The sequence below is a fragment of the Somniosus microcephalus genome, chromosome 12 (genome assembly GCF_052327205.1).
Source record: "Somniosus microcephalus isolate GS21.2 chromosome 12, FLI_Smic_1.0, whole genome shotgun sequence".
Lineage (NCBI taxonomy): Eukaryota > Metazoa > Chordata > Chondrichthyes > Squaliformes > Somniosidae > Somniosus > Somniosus microcephalus.
The window spans coordinates 186098291-186115486 of NC_140998.1; the positions used below are offsets into that span (position 1 = coordinate 186098291).

Consider the following 17196-nt stretch of genomic DNA (forward strand, 5'->3'; position numbering starts at 1 on the left):
GGCCCAACCACCTTCAGCTGCTTCATCAATGACCTTCCCTCCATCATAATGTCAGAAGTGGGGATGTTTGCTGATGACTGCACAGTGTTCAGTTCCATTCGCAACTTCTCAGATAATGAAACAGTCCATGCCCGCGTGCAGCAAGACCTGGACGATATTCAGGCTTGGGCTGATAAATGGCAGGTAACATTCGCACCACACAAGTGCCAAGTAATGACTATCTCCAACAAGAAAGAGTCTAACCACTGCCCCTTGACATTCAGTGGCATTACCATTGCCAAATCCCCCACCCTCAGCATCCTGGGGGTCACCATTGACCAGACACTTAACTGGACCAGCCACATAAATACTGTGGCTACAAGAGCAGGTCAGAGACTGGGTATTCTGTGGCGAGTGTCTCACCTCCTGACTCCCCAAAGTCTTTCCACCATCTACAAGGCACAAGTCAGGAATGTGATGGAATACTCTCCACTTGCCTGGATGAGTGCAGCTCAAACAACACTCAAGAAGCTCGACGCCATCCAGGACAAAGCAACCCAATTGACTGGCACCCCATCCACCGCCTTAAACATTCACTCCCTCCACCACCGGCGCACCGTGGCTGCATGTATGTACCATCAACAATATGCACTGCAGCAACTCGCCAAGGCTTAGAGTCATACGATCATAGAGTCATAACGACACAGAAGGAGGCCATTCGGCCTATTGAGTCCATACCAGTTCTCTAGAGCAATCCAGTCAGTCCCATTCCCCCGCTCTATCCCCGTAGCCCTGCAAGGTTATTTCAATCAAGTGCCTACCCAGTTTCCCCTTGAAAACATTGAGTGTCTCCGCTTCCACCACTTCCGTCGGCAGCGAATTCCAGGTCATCACCACTCGCTGCACAAAACAGTTGTTCCTCACATCCCCCCTGTATCTCTTGCCCAACACCTTAAATCTCTGCCCCCTAGTCCTTTACCAGCAACTCGTGGGAACAGCCTTACCTGTCTAGCTTATCCAAACCCGTCATAATCTTGTACACCTTTATCAAATCACCCCTCAACCTCCTTTGCTCTAATGAAAACAAATCCAGCTTCTCCAACCTGTCCTTGTAGCTAAGATCCCCCATCCCCGGAACCATTCTGGTCAATCTCCTCTGCACCCTCTCAAGTGCCTTCACATCCTTCCTAAAGTGTGGTGACCAGAACTGGACGCAATACTCCAGTTGTGGCCTAACCAGTGCTTTATAAAGGTCCAACATAACTTCCCTACTTTTGTACTCAATACCTCTATTTATAAAGCCCAAGATCCCATATCCTTTGTTAACCAGTCTCTCAATATGTCCTGCCACCTTCAGGGACCTATGCACATTAACTCCCAGGTCCCTCTGTCCCTGCACACTCTTTAAAACAGTGCCATTAAGTATATATTGCCTCTCCCTGTTCCTTCTGCCAAAATGCATCACCTCACACTTCTCTGTATTAAATTCCAACTGCCACTTGTTTGCCCATTCTGCTAGCCTTTCTCTGTCTTTTTGCAGTCGATTGGTATCATCCTCACTGTTTGCCAAACCCCCAAGTTGGGGGTCATTGGCAAATTTAGAAATTCTACTTTGTATTCCAATATCCAGATTATTTATATATATTTAACAAAGCAGTGGCCCCAGCACTGACCCTTTGGGACCAAAACTGTCTACCATCCTCCTGTCTGAAAAACAGCCATTTACCACAACTCGCTGTTTTCTGTCCTTAAGCCAATTCCTTATCCAAGCTGCCACTGACCTATCTATTCTATACCAGCCTTCTTTGTGGTACTTTGTCAAACGCCTTTTGAAAATCCATGCAGACAACATCCATTGCATTCCCTTCATCAATCCTCTCTTTCAATTCATCAAAAAATTCAATTAGGTTCGTCAAACACGATCTGCCTTTTACAAATCCGTGTTGGCTCTCCTTAATTAACTTAAACCTTGAAGGCATCGCAAAGTCAGGGCTCAATCCCCCAACGTCTGAACAGCTTCCTGTTGTCCTACAGGAACGAGCCGCATGCCACAACCAACACTTCCCCCGCTTCGCTCATGATGAAGAGGCGGTTGCGGACAAGTTTTGACTTACTCAACTAACAGGGTAGAGGTAGACTGCCTCAAACCCTGACTTTACCCTAGGGTTTATTCTGCCCCAGTCTTGTGGGTAAGTCACTAAGCCTACAGATCCAAGCGTCTTGGAGGCTGCCACTCTCTGACAGGATACCGGCGGTCATCGCTGCCTTCCTACTTGCTTAGGCCTAGAAATTCGGCGGGGCGCCAGTCTCGCCAGGGCGCCGGAAGTACCGCCCCGGAAGGAGTTGCGAGCGCCCGCCGGAAATTCAGTTTGAGTGCCCCAAACGGAAGCGTGGCACTACTCGAGGCGCCCCGCATCCGTCTTGGGGCGCTGCAACTGAAGTTCGCAGCGCAACGTGCCGCAGCGCCACATGCTGCGGCACGGCGCGCTGTGGTACTGCAGGCCTTCCTCCCCTTCTTAAACGGGAGGGGCTTGCTGCAGCACGATCTGAGATCGCGAGTGCCGGCAAAAGAGCCCGGCACCGAGGAGAAGTGCCGGGCTCTTGGGAGACAGCTGGCACAATGTGGGGGGGGTGGTGCTCAGGAGGCCGGGGACAGCTGCGCGAAGAAGTGCTAGCAGGCGGCCAGCAAAAAAAATGGCCACCCCGCACCTCAGTGCCTCTACCACCGCAGGTAGGCCCCCCTGAACCAGTGGCAAATTGCGACCTGCTTTACAGCGGGGATGCTACCAAATTTCGCGATCGGGGTGGTAGCGGGGCGCTGCGCACACCGATGACATCATCGGTGGCGGCGCAGCGCTACCGGCTAACGCCGCCATTAGTGCCCCGCTAAATTTTGCGGGAGGCGTGGCCAGTGGTGCTAAACCCACTAAGGGCCCTCTTTGGGCGTGAACTGGTGGCGCAGCCCACCGAATTTCTAGGCCTACTGTTTACATGCCAGTAGAGGATTTTTGGGTTCCCTTTTATGTTAACTGCCATTCTACTCTCATAGTTTCTCTTTGCCAATCTTATTTTCATCTTCACATCCCTCTCAACTTAATGTATTTGGTCTGGTTCTCCCTTGAAGAATTCACCTGACATTCATCATACACCCTCTTTTTTGTTTCATCATCTTCTCTATCTCACTCATCATCCAAGGAGCCCTTGCTTTGGTTCCCTTACCCTTCCCTCTTGTTGGAATGTACCTAGCCTGTACTTGGAATATCTCCTCCTTAAAGATCACCCATTGTTCCATTACAGTTTTTCCTGTCAGTCTTTGGTTCCATCTTACCCTGGCTAGATCCTTTTGCATCTCATTGAAGTTAGCCCTATTCCAGTTTAGAAGTTCTTCTCTAGATTGTTCCTTGCTCCTCTCCATTGCTAATCTAAATCTTATGATATGATGATCACTCATACCCAAGTGTTATCCCACAGGCACGAGGTCGACCTGGCCCACCTCATTCCCCAGCACCAGATCCAGCAATGCCTCCTTCCTAGTTGGGCCAAGAAAATATTGGTCAAGGGACTTCTCCTGAACACATTTCAGAAAATCCTCCCCTGCTTTTCCTTTTACCCTAGCATTATCCCAATCGATATTTGGGTAACTAAAGTCCCCCAATATCACCACTCTATAGCTCTTGCATATCTCTGCGATTTTCCTGCAGATTTGATCCTCTACCTCCCTCTCACTATTTGGAGGCCTATAGAATACCCCCAATAGCATGATCATACCCTTTTTGCTCCTCAACTCAAACCAAATGGATTCTGTCCTTGTCCCCTCAAGAACATCCTCCCTTTCCAACACTACAATGTCTTCCTTAATCAGCACTGCCACCCCACCTCCCTTTTTTCCTTCCCTATCTTTTCTGAGCACCTTATACCCTTGAATATTAAGTGCCCAGTCCTCACCGTTTTAAGCCACGTTTCCGTTATTGTCACAAATCATATTGCCACACAGCTAATTGTGATTGTAGCTCACCAACCCTATTCACCACACATTGTGCGTTTACATACATGCATGCTAAACACATTTTTGACTTTTTCGCAGTCCTTCTTAGTCTGCACCTATCTAATATGTTACTCCACCATCTCTAGCATTATCAACTCTAGTACTATCCAACACAATCACTCTTTTATGCACCTTATTCCTCTTTTGTACTCCTATATGCTGGTGCCCACCCCCCTGCCAAGCTAGTTTAATCCCTCCCCAACTGCTCTAACAAACCTCCCCATGAGAATATTGGTCCTGGCTCTGTTAAGGTGTAACCCGTCCAGCTTGTACAGGTCCCAACTTCTCCAGAAATGGTCCCAATGCCTCAGGAATCTAAAGCCTTCCCTCATGCATCATCTCTCCAGCCACGCATTAATCTGTTCAATCCTCCTAGAACCTCCCAAACCCGCGACCTCTACCACCTAGAAGGACAAGGGCAGCAGGCACATGGGAACACCACCACCTCCAAGTTTCCGGCCAAATAACACACCATCCTGACTTGGAAGTATATCGCCGTTCCTTCATCGTCACTGGGACAAAATCCTGGGACTCCCTCCCTAACAGCACTGTGGGAGCACCTTCACCACACGGACTGCAGCAGTTCAAGAAGCCGGCTCACCACCCCCTTCTCAAGGGCAACTAAGGATGGGCAGTAAATGCTGGCCTTGCTTTTGTGTATATACACACACTGTGATATATACATACGCACATACTGTGGGATATATATATGTGTGTATTAATTATGTTTTAATGGATGTGTTAACAAGGTAATATTAATTCAGTTTTTAAGAGTATGTCTTTATCTCTGATGAGCCTCAGCGGGAGAATGTTATCTAATTCACTCAGTCATGTACTCTGCCCGTGCTATGACTGGTTTGTTTGTGGGACTGGTAATGTGCGATGGACTGGGTAATGAGAGATGGATCAGCCACAAGATAAATTTTAGGCATTTTATTAACGTTAGATGGGGAAGGGCTAATCTCCAGATAATTCAATGAAGTAGAATTCAAGGGGGCAGAATTCACTTGTCGTTCTTTGTTGAACAGTCCTCCAATGGTCTTTAGTTCACCATTCCCTACATCCTTACAACTACACCTGAAATAACATTGTGCAACTGACATGGAGATCCCACCTGAATTTGATTTACATTCATCTCATCGTGAGATCCCTTTCAGCAAACGAGGAATCCCCCGTAACATCAATGAAACAGTTCACGCTGTTACAATGACATATTACTAGTTAAACTTACGAAACGGCTGTGCAGAGGAAGCACTGATGCAGCGATCCTGAATCCCGAAACATTTCACGATGTGCGAACTGTTGCCACAGGTTTCAGAAGAAACATTATAACATCCAAAGCACTCTAGGCCATTGGGTGTGTAATTTTTTGCTGAAAGATGAACACAGAATATTAAGGAGCCCAAAAACATTGACTTGTAGATGAAGAATCACCAGATCCACGAATTTTAAAATTTAATTAATAATCAATCAATTAATAAGTAGCTACATTGAATCACACAGCACTGAAGTAGGCCTTTGTTGGCACTTTGAAAGAGCTATCCAAATAATCCCACTCCACCTGCTCTTTCCCCATAGCCCTGATTTATTTTTCCTTTTCAGGATTTATCCAATTCCGTTTAGAAAGTTACTATTGAATGTGCTTCCACCACCCTTTCAGGCAGCGCATTCCAGATCACAACAACTCGCTGCTAAAACCATTCTCCTCATCTCCCCTCTGGTTCTTTTGCAAATGATCTTAGTCTGTGTCCTCTGCTTACTGATCCTCCAGCCAGTGGAGACAGTTTCTCCCTGCTTACTCTCGCCCTCATAATTTTGAACAGCTCTATCAAATCTCCGCTTAACCTTCTGTGCTCTATGGAGAACAATCCCAGCTTCTCTACTCTCTCCACCTAACTGAAGCAGGGTTATTTTAATCACACTGGGATTGGTAGAAATTGAGATCGATCCATGAGAAGCACACCTTGAGGACCAATCAACCCAGTGCGATTCACGCAGGGCAATGGATTCGGATCCAGCTCGGGTATCTGGGTTGGAACAGATTCCGTCCTGATGTGGGGAGAATATAGAACTTCAGTAGTTTTATAGCTACAAATCCAAATGAAACGATAGGCCAGCGAGAAAAGCAAGGAGACAGGAGGAGGCCTTTCAGTAGAAAACCAAAATTGCACTGTGCTTTCAGCACCCAGGGCCATCTCCGAGTGCTTCATGGTGTCGGAAATGGGAGAGGGATCCATTCATCTGCCTAGATGGGTCGGAGAGGAATTTCCCAGATTTTTTCTCCCAAATTGGCCATTGGGTTTTTTATCTGGTTTATCGCCTCTCCTGGGAGATCACATGGGTTCGGGTGGGATGGAGAGTGATAGAAGATTTGAGGTTAGGATCAGATCAGCCATGATCTTATTGAATGGTGGAGCAGGCTCGAGGGGCCGATTGGCCTACTCCTGCTCCTATTTCTTATGTTCTTATGTTCTTAATATTTCCCTTTGGTGAACACAATAGGAAAAACAATTTGGATCATTCCTAACTTTGCAGAGACGCAATGTGTTGTGAAGAGAGAGAATGAAGATCAGTACGATATTCCAGGAGGGTTTTAGTTTTACAGGAACATACCGTATAGAGATATCAACCAGATTCACTTGAGTGTCCCAATCGGTTACTGTGTGTCTCAGCTTACCTGGAAAAGGCTTATCATTACATAAATCGGAGCTGCAGGAACTGCATTCCCGGTAGAACATCACAGAACCGAGGTTGTAGGAAAAGGATTCAGGGCAACTTCCGCAGCCATTCAAATATCCGTCGGAAATCTTTCCTTCTGAAAACAGAGAGAACACATTGCATCTTCTAATATTCATTCTACACTTTATGCATGTATTTATCCATTTTTTAACCATCAGTCCCTTTATTTATCCAGACATTCCATTATTTATCGCTGCCTCCCTCCCTCCATCCATCTCATTTCTGTTATGTTTAAATTGTTTCTCCTGTTCTTCCCTCCTCTCCTGTCCATGTCCCAGTCCACCAATCCCGCCCGCACTTCACATCCATGTGCCCTGGACAACCTGATCCTCGCTTCTCCTTACACCGAGCCGGCCACACGGACCCAGCCGCCCAGAGTGACCAGGGGCCAGACTGGGTTTATCTTGGCCCGAGTCCCAGCGGCTGCCTGTGATACGCCCGCCCGATATTCCGTGCCATTGACTTCAATGAATATTGGGCGGGGTGTCTATAACAGGCGAATGACGGGTTACCGCCCGTTTCATGCTACCTTCCAGAATGAATTTCTACCCCTAGGTTTTTGTACCTCAGCGCCACTCCTGGAAGCCTCTGTCCTACCTTTGCCAGCTCACTAGAAATTAAATATATTCGAAGGCAAACAAAAGAGGAAAATGTACCCATTGTTCCGTTGACTGTCGCTGAGAAACACATGTCTTTCAATCCTGATTCGCAGACTTCTTCCTTCTGTTCACATTTTCCAGGTGGACTCACACAACCGAAACACTTCAGAGCCGAGGCTGCAACAAACAACACAAGGGAAACAATCAGTCACTGTTCCCAGTCACATTGAACGGAGCAAATTTAACAATCTCGGAATATTACATCGAAAGTACAGAAACAGAAACAGGCCAATCGGCCCAACAGATCCACAGGAGCCTCCTCCCACCCTACCTCATCTCATCCTATCACCATATCCTTCTATTCCTTTCTCTCTCATGTGTTTATCTAGCTTCCCCTTAAATATATCTGTGATTTTTTAAATATATATATAAATGACCTGGATATTGGAATACAAAGTAGAATTTCTAAATTTGCGGATGACACCAAACTTGGGAATGTGTCAAACAGTGATGATGATACCTGTTGTGTATGTAACCGTTTACCTTTAAGGGAACTATAGAATGTAACCGTTCGCCTTTAAGAGCACTACTTTCGGTGTGGCACTATTTGTTGGCTCATGTATACTGTAATACCAATAGTGACCACACCAGTATATAAGGGTTGTGATACGTTAACTAGGGCAGAATCGCCCGAGCCTCTGAATAGTAAAGACGTGTTTTATTTTGTTAACAGTGGAGTCTGTGATTATTTATAATACAACCCACAGACTTAACATTGGCGACGAGTCAGGATTCGAACCCTGCGGCAGTTGTTCCACGGCGGCTTCGTCCGAAGACAGGACGTTGAAGAGAGGTTTCAATCCTCACCAGTCTGGAACCGACAGGCTGGAAGCGACAGGCATTAGGACCCTGAAGCCTCCATAACCTCGTGGGTAAGCCGCAGCGTTGGCTGCAAAGACAGTGCCACCGATCGGGAGATAAGGGCGATCGCAATCCCTGATAAGAGCCGCGGTGAAACGCGCGAGCGGGTAAGCCAGAGCCCGGGAGGGAGCGAGCAAGATCCGCGCGAGCGGGTGAGCCAGAGGCCGGGGGCCGCTTTCAAGTGCGAGGCGCAGCCGGGCCATCGATCGCATCCGCTGATAAGAGCCGCACTCGGGCTGAAAGACAGCGTCGGGGGACGGGCGAAGACCGTCAAGCGCGGGAAAACCGCCATTGAAGTGGGCGGGGAGAGCGAGAAGCGCGGGAAAGCCGCCATTTTTCACGGGAAAACCGCAGGGGAAGAAGGCAGAAGCGGGAAACCGCCATCTTAGAAAATTAATTAGAATTTTCAGAAACAAGAAATAAGTAAAGCAATACTTGTGGTGTTCTCAAGAAGAGAAGAAAATTAATAATAAGTAAAGAAATACTTGTGCTGTTCTCGGAAAGAGAAGAAGATGCCTAAGCGAGGAAATATTAATGATTTTAATGCTGAAATAGAAGACAGGGCCACGTATGGGGAACGCATAGGAATATATTGCGTAGCCATATACGACAAGGCAATAACTTTGTTAAATTCGATGGGAGCAAAAACATACGGGCTCTTGAAACATCTAATAGCACCAGTTAAACCAGTGGACCAGACCTTCGAAGAGATCGTAGCAGTGCTGAAGGATCAAATTACTGCAAGCACTTCCAAATGCTACCGTTGTGGAAAGACAACGCACGACCAGAATCAGTGCTGGTTTAAGAACCAAGAATGTAGGAAATGTGGCAGGATCGGGCACATAGCAAAAGTATGCCGGTCAAGAATGACGGACAACAAGAGGGAGTCCGCAAAAAAAGGGTACAAGAAGAGTCCAAGGGAACAAAAGTCCGACTCACACTTCAAATACAAGGGACTGGACAGTCTAAAAATTCACAACGTGAACAACGAAGCTGACAGACAAACCATTTGGATGACGCTGCGGATTGAAAAGGCCAAAGTCAAAATGGAAGTAGACACGGGATCGGCATTGACGGTCATGAATAAGCATGACTATAAAAAGTTTTTCAAACATATTCCACTACGGAATACAGAATTAGTACTACAGACATACACGGGACACAAAGTATTCCCTATTGGGAAGGCAGGAGTTAATGTGCGATACAAAGACAAAAATTACCGCCGTCTGGATCTGTATGTACTGCCTGAGGGAGGTCCACCACTTCTAGGACGGGAGTGGATCCGAAAAATAAAGATGGATTGGCATGAGCTAAACGCCATGTCGGTGGAGCACGAGAAAGAGGACGTCAAATCTGAACGGTTGTCCCGAATATTAGATGAAGCGAAAGAAGTATTCCAACAAGGGCTGGGTAAGCTGCGAGGTATTAAAGCAAGGGTTAAGATTGCAGAACATGAAAGCCCAAAGTTTTGTAAGGCCAGGTCGGTACCGTATGCAATACGACCAGCAGTGGAGGCAGAACTAGAAGAACTTGAACGATCAGGGGTTCTGTCAAAAGTAGACTACAGTGAGTGGGCCACGCCCATTGTACCCGTCATGAAATCCTCACCAAGTAGTAAGCCAGGGGGACCAGGGAAGGTCCGTATCTGCGGGGATTTCAAGATCACAGTGAACCCAGTGCTTCATTCGGTGCAATACCCGCTGCCAAGGATTGAAGATATTTTCGCTTCGTTGGCTGGAGGAAAACACTTCACGAAGATAGACCTAGCTCAGGCATATTTGCAGATGGAGGTTGAGGAAGAGTCATGCCAATACCTAACTATCAATACCCACAGAGGTTTGTACCGTTATAACAGACTGGTCTTTGGAGTGGCTTCGGCACCAGCAATTTGGCAGAGGGCCATGGAACAGGTGTTACAAGGAATTCCAAGCACGCAGTGCTATTTGGATGATATCCTAATCACGGGAATGGATGAAGAGGAACACCTCACGAATTTGAAACTGGTACTCACCAGGTTAAAGGAGTATGGCCTTAGGGTTAACCGCAATAAGTGTGAGTTTTTCCAAAAACGAATCTCATACTGCGGTCATATCATTGACCGCGAGGGACTGCATAAATCACCGGAGAAGATAGAAGCGGTCGTGAAGGCTCCCGCTCCAGGGAACGTGTCACAGTTAAGATCATTCTTGGGGTTGATCAATTACTACCACAAGTTCCTACCAAATTTGTCCACGGTGCTGCATCCACTGAATGAGCTGTTGCGAAAGGAGACACCATGGAAGTGGAGTGAGGAGTGCAAAAAGGCTTTTCGCAGAAGCAAGGAGTTGATTACCTCCGAGGAAGTGTTGGCTCATTTCAACCCAGCATTACCTCTTCGGCTGGCGTGTGATGCTTCACCGTACGGAATTGGAGCAGTACTTTCGCACAGGCTTCCAAATGGCTCGGAAAGGCCAGTGGCTTTCGCGTCCCGATCTTTGACAACCGCGGAGCGAAATTACGCCCAGATAGACAGGGAGGCCCTCAGTCTTGTGTGGGGCGTGAAGAAATTCAACCATTACTTGCAATGTAAGAGGTTCACATTGCTGACAGACCACCAGCCGTTGGTGTCCATATTTAACCCGAACAAGGCCGTGTCCAACATGACAGCACAAAGGCTACAAAGATGGTCAGTCTTACTTGGGGCACACCAGTATGACATTGAGTACAAAAGGTCAACAAAACACGGAAATGCCGATGGGTTATCACGCTTACCATTGCCGACAGTAGAAGAAGCGAGTACAGGGGACCCAGTGGAGTTGTTCCACTCGTCCATTGTGGAATGTCTGCCGATAACAAACTCAATGATTGAGAAGGAGACAAGGAATGACCCGACTCTTTCACGAGTCTATGACTTAACGGTGAAGGGATGGCCAGCACAGAGCGAACCAACACTGCAGGCATTCTCACAGAGGAAAGAACAACTGTCGGTGTGCCGGGGAACCCTAATGTGTGGGTCGAGAGTGGTGATTCCGCCCAAACTCCAAAAGAAAGTACTCAAGGAGCTGCACGAAGGACATCTGGGTGGAGTAAAGATGAAGAATTTAGCGAGAGCATTTGTGTGGTGGCCAGGCATTGACGGGAACATAGAGGAGATCACCAAGAATTGCCTAGGATGTCAGAGGGTTCAGAACGCACCACCACCGGCTCCTCTGCACCCATGGGAGTGGCCCTCATCTCCTTGGCAAAGAGTACACATCGACTTTGCTGGTCCATTTATGGACTCGATGTTCCTGATAGCGGTAGATGCCCACTCCAAGTGGCCGGAAGTAATTAAAATGACCACCACCACGACGGAGAAAACCATCACGGTGTTAAGAACCATGTTTGCTCGGAATGGCCTGCCGGAACAGATCTGTTCCGATAACGGACCACAATTTGTGTCCGAGGAATTCAAGAAATTCCTAAAGAGCAATAGGGTTAAACATTACACATCAGCCCCATACCATCCCGCCTCCAATGGGTTGGCTGAAAGGTTCGTCCAGACCTTCAAGAAGGCCGTAAAGGCCATGAGTAATGAAGACATAAGTCTACAACATAAGGTAGACAGTTTTTTGTTGGCATACCGAAATGCAACACATGCGGTCACAAATCAAACTCCCGCAATGATGTTTTTTAACAGACGCTTAAGATGCCGGCTGGATCTACTTAAACCCAATGTCAGAAGGGACGTGGAGAACCGGCAATTCCAGAACATCAATGACAGGGCAACTAGGTCTTTCAAGATGGGGCAACAAGTTTTGGCCCGGGACTATCGTACAGAAAAATGGCAGCCTGGAACTATTAAAAAAAGGCTAGGCCCGTTGATGTACACGGTGAACATTGGGGACAATGTAATAAGGCGCCATGTTGACCAGCTCATAGAGTCCGCCACAAATGAGCACTCGACTTCACCACCTGACCCGAGTAATGTTGAAACTGAAATACCTAGAACACCTACTGCTGATCTAGTAACATTGGATTCAGATGAACCTGACACTGTTGTTCCAGCTGAATCGATTTTGCCAGGCACCCCTACTGGGCCGCTAGGAATGACGACACCACTTCGGCGTTATCCAGAGAGGATCCGGAAACCTCCACAGAGACTAAACATGTAAACTGTTATATGACGTTGACTCCATCGAGAGTATATCTGTAAACTGTTATATGAAGTTGAAGATTGTATGTTTAAAGGGGATTCTGTAAGTAATAAGCTAAAAAGGGAGGAGTGTTGTGTATGTAACCGTTTACCTTTAAGGGAACTATAGAATGTAACCGTTCGCCTTTAAGAGCACTACTTTCGGTGTGGCACTATTTGTTGGCTCATGTATACTGTAATACCAATAGTGACCACACCAGTATATAAGGGTTGTGATACGTTAACTAGGGCAGAATCGCCCGAGCCTCTGAATAGTAAAGACGTGTTTTATTTTGTTAACAGTGGAGTCTGTGATTATTTACAATACAACCCACAGACTTAACAATACCAATCTACTGCAACAGGACGTAGAAAGACTAGCAGAATGGGCAGACAAGTGGCAGATGGAATTTAATAAAGAGAAGTGTGAAGTGATGCATTTTGGCAGAAGGAACAGGGAGAGGCTATAGACACTTAATGGCACAATTTTAAAGAGTGTGCAGGGAGAGAGGGACCTGGGAGTTAATAAGCATAGGTCCCTGAAGGTGGCAGGACATATTGAGAGACTGGTTAGCAAAGCATATGGATCTTGGGTTTCATAAATAGAGTTATTGAGTGAATCTTTATAAAGCGCTGGTTAGGCCACAACTGGAGTATTGCATCCAGTTCTTGTCACCACACTTGAGGAAGAATGTAAAGGCTCTTGAGAGGGTGCAGAGGAGATTTACCAGAATGGTTCCGGGGATGGGGGATCTTAGCTACAAGGACAGGTTGGAGAAGCTGGATTTGTTTTCATTAGAGCAAAGGAGGTTGAGGGGTGATTTGATAGAGGTGTACAAGATTATGTTGGGTTTGGATAGGCTAGATGGGGAAAGGCTGTTCCCACTAGTTGATGGTACAAGGACTAGGGGACACAGATTTAAGGTTTTGGGCAAGAGATTCAGGGGGGATGTGAGGAAAAACTTTTTTACACAGCGAGTGGTGAGGACCTGGAACTCGCTCCTGACGGAAGCGGAAAAAAAACTTGCAGGGCTACGGGGATAGACCAGGGGAATGGGACTGACTGGATTGCTCTGCAGAGAGCCAGCATGGACTCGATAGGTCGTTATGACTCATGACTCTATGACTATGACTATATTCACCTCAACCACTCCCTGTGATAGTGAGTTCCACATTCTCACCCCTCTCTGGGTAAAGTTTCTCCTGAATTGCCTATTGGATTTATCAGTGACTTTCTTATATTTATGGCACCTAGTTCCGGTCTCCCCCTTTCAGTCCTGGTATCACCCTTGTAAATCTTTTTTGCACCTTCCTTTTTATAATATGGAAACTAGATCTGCACATAGTACTCCAAGTGTGGTCTAACCAAGGTTCAATAAAAGTTTAGCAGAACTTCCCTGATTTTCAATTATATTCCTCTTAAAATGAACCCCAGTGCTTTGTTTGAACGTTTTATGGCCATGTTAACTTGTGTTGCTACTTTTAATGATTTGTGAATCTGTACCTGTAGATTCCCTTAACTCCTCTGTCCCATTTAGACACTTATTTTCTGTTGTGGCGAAATAAAATTAATTAAATCCGCACACTGGTCTGTAAATGGTAAAATAGCCAAGCAGTTTATTTAAAACACAAGAACACAAAATTATTCAACAGTACAATACAAACAATCCGCGGAGGTACCTATGGGCTGATCAGGGAGACAGCTTACAGCCCCGCAGCTCGTTCCTGGCTGTCTCCTCGATTGTCTTCGGTCTCCGGTATTTAAGCTTACAAACCACAATGATTTATACTTTCGCGTGACATCACATGTTTTCGCGTCACTTGTTATTCAAGTTATTTCTTGCCACGTTCTCCTAACAGTCTCGCTGGCGGTTGAACCATCATTTGCCCACCTGGTGACTTCCCTAATCCCCCAACGGCTAGTTTCCTTTTGACCTATTATTGTCAAGTCACTACCTCTTTTCTGTGTCTCAGCACGTTGTCTATCTTTATCCTTTTTTTGTGGTTGCGTGCTGAGCTGTGATCAAAGCCTATAACTTGCTGCTGCCAGGCAAAGATGCCTTGACCATTTATTCTTACCCATAATGCTATGCTTCTACTAAGTGTGATTTCTAAAAATCAACTTCATTTTCCAAGGAGTATGTGGCCTCCTTATTCCTGCAACTGAAATGCATTACATCACGCTATACAGATAGTGACAGGGCGCTTTGCATATCCTCAGACACCCCAAAGCATTTCACAGCCAATGAAGTAATTTTGAAGTGTAATCACTGCTGTAATGTAGGAAGGGTAATACAGTAGTCATGGGGGATGTAAATCTACAAATATACATTCCATTAAGGCATAAAAACTCCACAGGAAAAGCGATCCAACCATGGCTAACAAGAGAAGTTAAAGATAGTATTAGATCAAAGGAAGAGGCTTATAATGTTGCCAAAAAGAGTAGTGAGCCTCAGGATTGGGAGGATTTTAGAATTCAGCAAAGGAGGACCAAGAAATTGATAAAGAAAGGGAAAATAGAATATGAGAGTAAATTAGCGAGAGACATTTAAACAGAATGTAAAAGCTTATCTAGATATGTAAAAAGGAAAAGATTCATGAAAGCAAATGTGGGTCCTGTGATAAAAATAATAACTTCCGGGAAGTTATGTCATCACTTCCTGTGAACTGTGAACTGTGAACTATGAACTGTGTACATACCTCACTTCCTGTCATATGTCACTTCCTGTTGGACTGGTATAAATACTGGTCTGTTCAGTATTGTAAGAGGCTTCTACCAGAGGCATGGTAAAGACCTCTCTTGTATATAGTGTGTTTATAAGTTACTTAAAGCTTACTTTAAAGTTACTTGATGGTAAGTCTCCTTTTTCTTACATCAATTTAAGTAACTTAGTATTTACACTGACAAATACTAGACCTTCAGACAAACTCGGAAGTTAAGGATCCAGGGAACCACCCATCATGGAGAAAATCCTTAGACCTATTCGTCTGGACTTGGACCCGAATACACCAGCAGCTGGCAGGGTATGGAAGCATTGGTATCGTACTTTTGAGAATTTTCTGGATGAATGTAAAGCGGATGCTCCTGCTAAATTGAAGATACTTGTCAATTATGTGACCCCAAAAGTGTTCGAATATGTTGATGACTGGGATAATTACGAAGAGGTGATTCGGGCACTTAAGAAACTGTATGCGAAGACCCCAAATGAGGTCTATGCTAGACATCTACTGGCCACAGCCCGACAAGGGCCAGGGGAATCAATTGACGAATTCCTGCAAGAACTTCGCAGGCTCAGCGTAGATTGTAACTTTCAGGCAGCCTCAGCTGAGCTGTACCGCCAAGAAATGATTCGTGATGCTTTCATCTGCGGGATTGCCTCTCCATTTATACGCCAGCGTCTACTAGAAAGTAAAACACTTGAGCTACAAAAAGCTTTTGACCTAGCTTGTTCACTGGATTTGGCAAAGAGAAATGCAGACCTCTATCAGCTGCCCAGATCTCGATCTGCTGCTGTAGCTGCAACCAGACAATTCAAGCGGTCTCAGGTGAACCCTATCATGGGGGAATCTAATTCTGATAATTCTGATGAAGAAGAGGAGGACGACCCCACTTTAGCAGCCTCTTGGCAATCTAGGAAGGAATGCTTCTTTTGTGGAGATGCTTTTCACCCTAGGAAAACCTGCCCTGCTCGCAATGCAATCTGCAGTTATTGCGGGAAAAAAGGACACTTTGCTAAAGTTTGCCTATCAAGGGCCTCTACGAGGGCCAATCCAGCTAAGGCCTACCGAACTGCCCCAATTAGGGCCTATCAAGATGCTCCAGCTAGGACCTATCAAGCTTCCTCTCGAGCTCTCTCCCGAAGAAGCACACCGAGAGTTTTAGCCACTCTCTGTGCAACGACACCAATTACAGCTGCTTGCCCACAGAACCTGTCTCATGCAGCCACAAAAATTTCAATTAAAGGGCATACCTTAGATGCCTTAATTGACTCAGGAAGTACTGATAGTTTCATTAAGGAACAGATTGTTGCGAAATTGAAACTACATGTCTTCCCATCGGACCAGGCAATTGCGATGGCCCAGTCATCACTTAATACCAGAATCTCCGGCTTTTGTGTTGTTGATATGACACTTCATGGTCGTATGTATCCCTCCACCCGACTTTCGGTGCTCAAGGACTTATGTAGTGATCTCCTCTTAGGGCTGGACTTCCAAAAACAGCATAAGAAACTCACCATTGAGTTTGGTGGATCCAAACCCGGACTTACTATTTCTAATATACCGTCTAAATTACCATTTTGTGCATTATCAGCAGCTTCGCTTGATGAACCCTCATTATTTGCCAGTATTCCGCCTCAATGCCAACCGATAATAACGAAATCGCGGCGCTTTAATCAGGAAGACCAATCTTTTATTGCGACTGAAATCTCTCAACTTCTAGCAGAGGATATCATTGAACCATGTTCGTCGCCCTGGCGGGCTCAAGTCGTCATTGTCAAGAACCCTCTAAAACCTCACAAACAGCGACTATGCATCGATTATTCGCAAACCATCAATCAATATACCGACTTGGACGCCTACCCATTGCCACGCATTGATGATATGGTTAATAAACTGGCCGAATACAAAGTGTTCTCAACTTACGATTTAAAAAGTGCCTATCATCAGTGACCCTTGAAGGTCTCAGATAAGCAGTACACAGCCTTTGAGGCTAATGGACGGCTGTACCAATTTTGTCGCCTCCCATTCGGGGTTACTAA

General features: G+C 46.0%; 1 protein-coding gene and 1 pseudogene across 5 annotated transcripts in view; one reads left to right on the forward strand and one right to left on the reverse strand.

Annotated features, from left to right (window-relative positions):
- Positions 1–17196, forward strand: part of LOC147109759 (uncharacterized) — a 1788622-nt pseudogene that overhangs the window by 1013867 nt on the left and 757559 nt on the right.
- The window catches only part of LOC147109761 (uncharacterized), a 137427-nt gene that overhangs the window by 70007 nt on the left and 50224 nt on the right, over positions 1–17196 (reverse strand). For all 5 annotated transcript variants that reach the window (XM_086003879.1, XM_086003878.1, XM_086003877.1 and 2 more), the window contains 3 exons: positions 7420–7539; positions 6702–6839; positions 5256–5396 (listed from right to left, as the gene is read on the reverse strand). In XM_086003879.1, coding sequence (XP_085860005.1) covers positions 5256–5396; positions 6702–6839; positions 7420–7539 — 399 coding nt within the window. The remainder of the gene's footprint in view (positions 1–5255; positions 5397–6701; positions 6840–7419; positions 7540–17196) is intronic.